This window comes from Nicotiana attenuata, chromosome 3 (assembly GCF_001879085.1).
Source record: "Nicotiana attenuata strain UT chromosome 3, NIATTr2, whole genome shotgun sequence".
Taxonomy (NCBI): Eukaryota; Viridiplantae; Streptophyta; class Magnoliopsida; order Solanales; family Solanaceae; genus Nicotiana; species Nicotiana attenuata.
Genome location: NC_031991.1, coordinates 49,996,074 through 50,006,382, shown reverse-complemented (window position 1 = coordinate 50,006,382; position 10,309 = coordinate 49,996,074). Strand labels below are relative to the sequence as shown.

The following is a 10,309-nucleotide window of genomic DNA, read 5'->3' as shown; positions in this document are numbered from 1 at the left end:
ACGTTGTACTTAGAGATCACTATATAAGGGAAAGAAATGTCATCTCTATGGACACGTTCTGATTATTATTGAAAAATAATTACTTACTTTTTCTTTCTATTGATTACTTCGCTATTTCATATTCTAATTTCCTTACTTATTGCGAGAATATTGACTTTCTTTATTATCAGTAGCCGAGTACTTTTAAAAACAAGCTTTGACCAAGATTTCTATTTTTTTTTTTTGTTAAACATACTCAAAATCATACAATAACCTTTGAGAGAATCTCGGGAAGATGAGTCAAAGTAGAGTAATTAGCTAAGTGCTTACGTATGTCTTTCAAGTCTTGGACAAACATGAATTAGTTTATTTAATAAATCATTTTTCTTTTCAAGTCAAACAATGTTTGGCGCCAGGCAAACGCAACCAAAATATATAGTATAAGAAGAATTGATAAAGAAAATAGTAAAATAAGAACCTTCAACCACTTCATCAAATTTTGAGACTCATGCTTATTAAAAGTATTCGGTCAATATGGAAACATTGAATTAGAAATTTTAATTCTCAAAAAAGAAACATTAAATTGTTACTTGGTTGGCAATACACTTCATTGATTTTTCCTTCTATAAAAGAAGACTACAGTTCAAGAGAGAACCACCAATTGGAAATTCCATAACATAGTTAATTAGCAAAAAAAATTGAGAACCAAGTTGTGAGATGGCAGAAGTGAAGTTGCTAGGTTTTTGGTATAGCCCATTTAGTCACAGAGTTGAGTGGGCTCTAAAGCTTAAGGGCGTGAAATATGAATATAGAGAAGAAGATCGAGATAACAAGAGCTCTCTACTTCTTCAATCCAATCCTGTTTACAAAAAAGTCCCTGTTCTCATTCACAATGGAAAACCCATTGTTGAGTCTATTGTCATTCTTGAATATATTGATGAGACTTTTGAAGGCCCTTCCATTTTGTCTAAAGACCCTTATGATCGAGCTTTAGCTCGTTTCTGGGCTAAGTTCCTTGACGATAAGGTAAATACCTATCTGCATAATTTAGTAGACTTTTATTTGAGACTAAAGTAATTTTGAATATTGTTTTATTCCATATATGATAGTTTAATCATGTCATGTGTCAATGTTCATATTTACATATCTGTATGTGTGAAACCATTATAGTGGAGGTGTTAAAAGGGGACAAGATAGACTTAAAATCGTACGGGAAGAAGTTGCTTCGAAATACCTACAATATCTCTTAATCCATGCAAATGTTACGGAAAAAAAATACGGCACAATGAAACACAAGATCTCTATAGAAGTGGTATCAATTAGTTGAGAATATGTTTTTGTGATGTTAGTACGTTTACTTGGGTCTTATATTTTCTAGAAATTTTTTAATCAATGTCATTTTTATATGTCAGTAGAAAATATAAAGAGTTTGGAATACTTTTCATAATTTTGTATAGCAAGGTGCAGATTTAAATGGAGCCGACTCTAACTTACTTGTGATTGAGACGTAGTTTTGTTGTTGTTATTGTTAAGTTAAGAGTGTTTTGTAGGTGACTGCAATAGTGAATACTTTCCTTCGCCAAGGGGAGGAGCAAGAGAAAGGTAAAAACGAAGTTTGTGAGATGCTGAAAGTTCTTGACAATGAGCTCAAGGATAAGAAGTTCTTTGTGGGTGACAAATTTGGGTTTGCTGATATTGCTGCGAATTTGGTGGCATTTTGGCTAGGAGTTTTTGAAGAAGCCTCTGGAGTTGTTTTGGTGACAAGTGAAAATTTTCCAAATTTTTGTAAGTGGAGACATGAGTACATTAACTGCAGCCAAGTCAAGGAATCTCTACCTCCAAGAGACGAGTTACTTGCTTTTTACCGAGCTCGCGCTCGCGCTCCCAAATGAACACATCCTCGATCATCTTATGAAGTTTCGGATTATGTATTTCAATAAAATTGTGAATCTAGGACGAGTTATGTAAATTCAATTATGTATATGTATGCAAAAAAAAGAAAAAAAATTAAATATATGTTTGTATAAGATTATGCTTGTTCACTCTAGATTCTGCATTCTCTTGATCCTAATAAAATAACTTGTTAGAAAAAGCTAGCTTAGCCTCAGCAAGTCACATACAAGAAGTGTCTCGAGTTACTGTTTTAATTTATTAGTTAGTCGGTGATTATACAATAATTAATCATATGAATTTCCTCTTCGATAGGGGCGGATTTATATGGACCCAAGCGGTGTCACGGGACACTGCTTTGTCGAAATTTTTTATATTATATATATATAAATAATAAATAAAACAGAAATACAAGATAAAAGCATTAAAGGTGACACCACTTGCGACAAAATAACTCAGTAGTCTAGTGGTTGACAGCTTCAAGTTTGATGTGAGAAGTCTTGGGTTTAAACTCCCTTGACTCCATAAAATATGTTTTGATTGTTATGGGCCTCTTACTAAAAATAGTGACACCGCTTATAAAAAAATTCCGTAAAAATTGCACGTCCTATTTGGTCGCCCCCATTTAACCTATACCCATTTTTTTTAAAACGTTTAACTTGTACCCACTTCTTAAATAACTTCAGCCCCCTTCTCCTCCTTCTCCTCCTTCGTTTTCTTCTTCTCAACAAAAGACAAAATGCAGATCTTTTTTGGACCAATCCCAGAAACGATACTTCACCCTGGGAGTAGCAGTTAATAACTTCAGCTCTTATTCTTAACTCATACAATTTCTCCTTTCTTCTTCTTTTAATTTATTTTGCTAACATCATCTTTATTCCTTTATACTGAATCAGATTGACTAGATTCTTGTGTAGTTTCATCCTTGTACATGTCATCTCCTGCTGTTCATCTATCTCGTGATGATTGGATTTGGCTACTGTCACAAAGTAATTCAGCTGTTAGTCAATTCATTAATTTTGCATTGTCATCATTAAAATAAAGCTTAAAGCTAACATAACAGTGAAGATGAGTATCATGTGTTATGTGCATTACAGAGAGGGAGTTAAAAGTAGCCAATTACAACACAAAAGCTTCAGCTCTAGAGCTGAAGTTTCCCAGTTACAACACAAAAACTTCAGCTCTAGAGCTGAAGTTTCCCAGTTACAACACAAAAACTTCAGCTCAAGAGCTGAACTTCAGGCTCGGCTACTAGAATGCTGAAGTTTTGCGTGATTGCCTTTACTATTTCAGTCCCGTGTGCTGAAATTATATGAAAAAGCAGGTACGCTTACAATTTTTTTTGTAAAACGGGCACAAATTAAAATGTGGCATAAAAAATGAGCATATGCAAATGCCCCAAAAATTCCGCACGCCACTGCTCATCGAATTGATGAAAGCAAGCCACCTATAATTTGATAAAATAGTGGGTGACATAAGCACATAAGTCATCTTATTGTTCTCGACATATTTAGATTATCAGATAAGCATCTAAAATAGTGGGTGGACATAAACACATGTCACTCACATATACAGGTAAAGGCATCGATCTAAAATGATAATTTATATTATTATAAAAGTGGGAAGCCCTTAGTTGGAAAGTTAAATTACTTAAATATTCTTTTTAATACACTAAATATTTTTATTTATAATTTTTTATCTAAAATAAAAACCCTCATCCGAAAAGGTGCCTTTCCTTTCCAAAATATGTGTCATTTAAGAAATGACTTGGCTTTTTAAAAATAAAACAAAGGAAAAACTGGAAAAGGCTAAAAATTTGAGAAAAGGATAAATGTGGTACATGGCCGAAGAGAGGACGTGCCACTTCACCTTCTTAATTTTCAGATTTCATATTTTTCAAAGTTTTTGAAATGGTACAAACATGCGGCTAAAGGCCAATGATGTAGGCTAAATTTATTTGCAAGTCTGAGTATTATTCTAATCAAAGAAATAATGGTCCTACAAGATTGTGATATTCTTTGCGGCTTAGAAGTTTTGAAAATCATATTGTTTCCATACAACATGACAAATGGCATAGAGATCCAAAATTAAGGATGAATAATTTTCTGAAGAAAACTAAGTCAACAAGTATGTGTGTGCAGTAATATCTTTAATTTGGATTTTCTTTTTCTTCTTTTTATTTCTTGATCTTTTGACGTCTTCTCTTAAAAATATGGAGATAAGAAAGCAAATAAATGGAGGAATCCATCACGCATCAATTATTTCTCTTCGATCGGTAAGTTAATGTCCTTCCAATACAACGGCGCAAATATTTCTCTCTTTTTGCATGTTAGTAGCTTTTTATTATTATTACTGAGTACTTTCCGTTTCGTGGTAATAGAACTCTTGTTTTCTTGTGCCTTACAAATATATTGGTTTTGTTTAGTATCTATTGCCATAATATCAAGTTTTTGGTTTAGTTTCTTTCTTTGGTTTATTTTGGAGATTAAAAAAGAGAAACTATAATGATTTACGTGGGATATCTTTTTTCATGCATTTGTTAAAGATCAAAATTATTATTTTGTATTAAATATATTTACAAATGAAAATATACAAATTATGAAAAGGCAATATGAAAAAATTACAAACTTTAGAAAGATATACTCAACTTTCATCGTTTTTTAAGGGTAAAGGCATGATAAAACACCTTAATTAATAATATGTATATATTTTTATTAGGTCATTTCTTACTACAAGAGAGTTTCTGTAACTATATTTGTTTATTATTCTACAAACAAAATGTACTTTATTAAAAGATAAAGTCAAGTTATTAGAAGAGAGGAACTGAATGTACAGTTTTACGAAGGTGCCTATAAGTGAGTGAAATTTAGAATATATGAGTGATCCTCAATTAAAGAACCATAACAAAATTTTAAAAATAATTTAAAGTAAATTATTAGCAAGCTATTATATTATATTTTAGTGCAGAAATCTAAATAATATTAATTCACTTGCTATTTTAAGTGAAAATAAAATAGAAAGAAATATAATACGAAAGAAAAAAATAGAAAAGAAATAGGCAGAGTAGTTTTGTAATATATTTCTCTTAAAAATATCTTAGAAAATATAAACACTTAAAATATTTTTTGCATCAAACTAAGCTTATTTTTAAAAAGACCAAATCTAAATAACAATTAATTATATACAAACACACACGAAAACTTTAATAATTTATAAGAATTAGTTGAAAGGATAAATTCTAATATGATGTTAACATGTTTTTCATATTTTCACTGCTTCTCGGATAATATTAACACAATCCTTTAAAAATCCATTAATCGGAAGAAATTCAATAACAAGGACTCTTGCCTCCATAAAAATACAATATTCAAATGCATGGGTGTGTGTTCCGACAGAGAAAGAAACCTCTCCTCAAAATATAAAAAGAGTAGACTAATCAAGATGTAACAGTTAGACTTTATTTTGCAATAATACTTTACTCTTCAATATATTTGAAATAACTTCTTATAGACTAAAAAGGATAATTTATATTTTATGCATTTTACTTGTGAGAAAAAAAATACATCTTTCAGTTAGTTGATTTCTTTTTTGTATTTATGAATAAATACTTTTTCAAGAAAATTCATACAAAAACTTAAACAATTTTAAGTTAAATATCTCGATTGAGATTTGAGATGATTGAGGACATATCCAGTAGAGTTTCTTCCTTTATTAGGCTGTTGTACTTACATACTTTTGTTTTTAACTTTTACTTTATAACTCAAACAAAACTTTTACTATTATATTTATGTGATTATTTAAAAATATAATACTTATTGAGATAGAGTACACGCGCAACGCGTGTGCAGAGAAACTAGTATTACTTATATGTAGTACAAGTAAGCTTCAATAAAAAATGGAGCTCTTATTCTTTTCTCGCTTGACTATGTATATCGACTAGGGGTGTACAAAGGAAACCGACAAACAGCACCAACCCGATAATCCGAGTCAAACCGAGAAAAAAAATCCGACTATAATTTGGTTTGATTTAGTATGGTGTTGGAAAAAAAAACCGACCATAATTGGTATGGTTTGGTTTTAACTAAAGAAAGTCAAACCGAAACCAAACCAACCCGACATTACATATATAAAAAATTTAGATATATTTAATATATAAATATACTTATTGTGACGTAATTTATAAATATTTCTTAAAGATATCTATAATTTTATCTTTTACGGTATTATTTCAAGGTTGGACTTAGAACGTTTGAATGCTCCAATAAGTTTACAGCCATTAATATTAGTAAATTAAATAATGCTAACAAAAACCCAAACCAAAATCAAATCAATACTAATGCTAACAAAAGACATTCAATTCAATATTATAAAAGGGAATGTATTGAATATCTATTTTTTGTTTTGCAATAATTTAGATAAAAATGCATAACCTATTTTTATTTTTCTTTAGCATTTAGTCATGTAATTAATGCTCCCTTATTAGTCTATTTATTTTAGCATGACTTAGTACTTTTAGATTATGTTTATTTTTATTATGGCTTTTTAATTAGCAATATTATATTACATAATTTTATTGTCTTTATTGTTGAATATTTTAGGATAATGCCATGACACATCTCATATTTTGCATTATTTTCCTGGAAAATACTTTATATAGTTGAATCTTATTAGGATTAAAGAAATATTTTGAGCATACGTTATATCTTTTGTTCTACGAAGATTTTACCGGAAAAAAACCCAAAAAAACCCGAATAACCCGAAAACCTGAGAAAAACCGAGATTGAAAAATCCGAGTTTTATTGGTTTGGTTTGGTCTTTAGATTTAATAACCCGACACAATTGATTTGGTTTGATAATTGTAAAATCCGAACCAACACGGCCTATGTACACCCCTAATATGGACAACATTAAATTTCTATAAATCTTAGAAAGCCAAGACCAATATTTATTCAAAATCCCAAATACGGTTTGCTAGATTGCAATGGATTTCAGAGTTAAAATAGCACGGTATAGCCAGTTTTCGGACTGGTCATTCAAAAATAGCTAGCGTTTACCAAGTCAATAAAAAATAGCCACTATTTTGCTGCAACAGAGACCGGTCCAGCATAATATACTGGAGTTCGGTGCACCTGTGTATGAACTCCAGCATATTCTGTTGGACCGGTATACTTTGCTGGCTCCAGTATAATATACTGGAGACTGGGGCACCGGTGCTCCAAACTCCAGTATATTATACTGGACCAGTATACTTGCTGGAACTCCAATATATTATGCTGGAGTTCTAGTTGTGAGCACGTGACTTTTGCCCTATATGAATTACTCCCATAAATTCAAAACAAAATAATTTCTTTCAGTGTTTGCAATTTCGTGGATTTGCGTGACATTTTCTGTTAATTGTTTGTATTTTTGTTTGTGCATTTTAATTAGTAAAAAATACAAAATATATGTGCATGTGCATTTAGGAGTTAATTTTGCATTTTAGGAATTAATTAGTCATTAATTTTTTATAAAATGGAAAAGTCTCAAAAATAGTTTATTTTAGTTTTAATTTTGAATTTAGGGTAGTTTGTCCTTTAATTCGATTTAGTTAATAATAGTAATTAGGAGTTAATTGTTATTTGGTTTTTTTATTTTAATTTTGAAAAAAAAAAAGAGAAAAGAGAAAAGGAAAAGGAATTTGTCTTGAAAATGAAAGTGAAATGAAAGAGACTAGAATTTGGGCCATATTTGTTTAATTCTCTCAGCCCAAGCGCATAGCCTACCCGTTCCAGCCCAAACCCACACCTAGAACCGGTCCAGTTCCCACCCCCCAGTTAAACGACCCCGTTTCCCCTCCATTCGATCCCAGCCGTCGAGGATCTTTGATCCGACGGTCCTGAAGCTGGGATCACTTAAGATATAACTGTCCAAATGCGTTCCTCCCCCCCCCCCCCGTGTTCACTCGTCTCCTTCACAGCTATCTCTAACACGGAAACCCTAGAGCCCGCCGCCCCTGAAACCTCCCTTATCTCCACCGGCGGCGACGCCACAAACCACTCCGTTCCACCTGAAATTAACACCACAAACCCACCTTGGCCTCCCCATTCCAGATCCCCACTCCTTTTCCCTCAAAACCCCCTGGAACCCTTCGAATCTCCAGTTGAAAATCGAAACCCTAGCGCCGCCATAATTTCTCCGGTGGCAACGCCGCCTCCATTTAACCCTAAATTCCATCCATGCAGCCACTACCCGTCCCTTAACCCCAATCTATCCCTATTTCTCCATAAATCCTCATCAAACTAATTCCTCCTTGAATTTGAAATCAAAGAAGAAGCGGACCTGTCAAGCTTTCAAGTGTTAGGCTTTAAAACGGGCGTTGACCATTTGTTCTCGTCGAGAACATACGGCTAATGCCTGTTTCGAGTCAAATCAAAGTTGGTTAGTTTTCTAGCGGTTTTGAGGTATTCTTATCGTTCTTATCTCTTCTCCTGTTTCCTCCTCCGTTTCTTTTCTTTCTTTTTCTTTTCATTTGTTTTTGTTTTGATTGATCAGTAGCCTAATCTCGCATATCCGCCTGTTCTTGAAATTAATCCCTGTTAGTTTCATTGAAAGATTAAAATCACTTCATTTCTTTTGTTTGCATAAGCTAGTGTTCAGAATTGTTAAGCAGTCGGTCTAGGCGTTTTGGTTGAATTGGTTATTTAGTTCATAATTGCTAATAGTTGAATTTAACTTGTTTGATCCCTGTTAACTTGTTTGCATTTGATTTTAATTACGTAGCTTAATTAGGTCACAATTGATAACTTAGCCAAACCCCTGCCTAATGGTAGTGGTTAGTCATCTAGTTTAGTTGGGATTTGGGTTAGGGAACCCGTTGGGTAATGGTGGCTTGTGATTTTTCTTTTCTTATCACATTTTTAGGCCTCAAAGGTTCAGAGGCCCAAAGGGTTACAGAGTCCGCTGACCCAGTTAGTCTAAGACCTTTGGGGTCATGGGTTGGTTTTAGGGGTAATAAAGCAGGGTATTGAAGGGTAGTTTAGGTAATCTAGAATGGGGAATCTTTCATAACAGAAATGGGAAGCTTCTAGTGGGGGTTTTAATTTGAATTTCAGAAGTATGATAGGTTAACTTAGGTAACACGTCAGTAATTGGGGAACACCTAAGCTAAAACAAGAATTCAAAAAGGGTTAAAGTGTAAAAATGAGAACCTAAGGCTGCCCTACTTTCCTTGCCTATAAAGGCATGTTTTCTTGCTTTTGAAGGGGGACGGAAGAGATTTTGGAAGAGCTAAAAATTCCAGAAAAAAGAGGGAGAGCTAAGAATTGCTGAAAAATCACAAATAGCTACATTTTCACTGTTTCATTGATTTCCTTCTTCGATTTTTTTTAAACTCTAATCTGCTGAAGCAATATTTGATTCACTGAGTGTTTAAGATGGATTGAATCTGGTTTAAGCTTGGTTTGAATTCTGCTGAGTTACCACTCGATTGAAGTTGTTTTTCTTGATTGCTGCACTTTCTTTTGGGTTCTGGGTTTGGTTTTGTTGTATTCCTGGTTGCTGGTGTTGATTTCTGCTCATATTACTGCTGATCCTTCACCCCTTTGGTTTATACTTCAATTTCCAGGTAATCCTGGGAATCTCTTTAACATGTAAAGTGCGACATGAGAAGCTTTGTAGTTGATATGCAATTCAAGACTTTTGATATCTAATGAATGATGATTCATGATGTAATCCTTTACTACTTTAGCTTCTGTAGATATGTTCATCTATTCATGTTATGATTTTATTTGAGTTTATTTTGTAAATCTGGACTGAAACTATAAATTGGGGCACTGGTCAGATTGGTTTGAGATTCTGATATTACGTAGACTAATTGGGTGTCTTAGTTGTAGAGATTCAGCTGGATAGGGACTCTGATCTTGTAGTTTAATTAATGGAACATATGTGGCTTTTGGTTTGTGTTTTCATGTGCAAGTTTGGACTGAAGACCACCATTAACATGTTTTAAACTTGACCTGTACGCATAGCTTTTCAATTACAGCAGAAATTTGGACACATTTTGGGGCTGTCTTTAAGACTCAGTTTTAATCTCAGTTTTAGCTTAGTTTTTCTGAGAATTTCCAATCAATTGGTATCTTGAATTATGCTTTGAGAATTTCAGTAGCGGGTAGTTTCTTATTTGCTGCGTGAATAGGGTAAATGATTGAGGTCTGCATCTTCATTTGGAGCTTAAGGCTTCTAATACTCAAAAGGGCTTGCGGTGTCTGAGACTCGAACTCGAGTCATGTTATGTATTAGTCCCAGCGCTGGCTTTCTGAATTTGCATCACCTCAGGCGTTCATTTGGCGCTGTGGAGATTTGATGCCAAATCTCTCACCCGGACACAACATATTTTCAGGAGCTTGGGCTCACTTTTGGGCCCAAATGGAACAATTTCTTTCTAATGAGACCAAAATCATTC

At 33.2% G+C, this 10,309-nt stretch overlaps 1 protein-coding gene across 1 annotated transcript; it reads left to right on the top strand.

Annotated features, from left to right (window-relative positions):
• LOC109223724 (probable glutathione S-transferase) lies at positions 621-2,026 on the top strand. Its single transcript, XM_019388139.1, has 2 exons — positions 621-1,005; positions 1,530-2,026. The coding sequence occupies exons 1-2, from the start codon at positions 697-699 to the stop codon at positions 1,869-1,871; spliced, it is 651 nt and encodes a 216-aa protein (XP_019243684.1). The 5' UTR covers positions 621-696; the 3' UTR covers positions 1,872-2,026.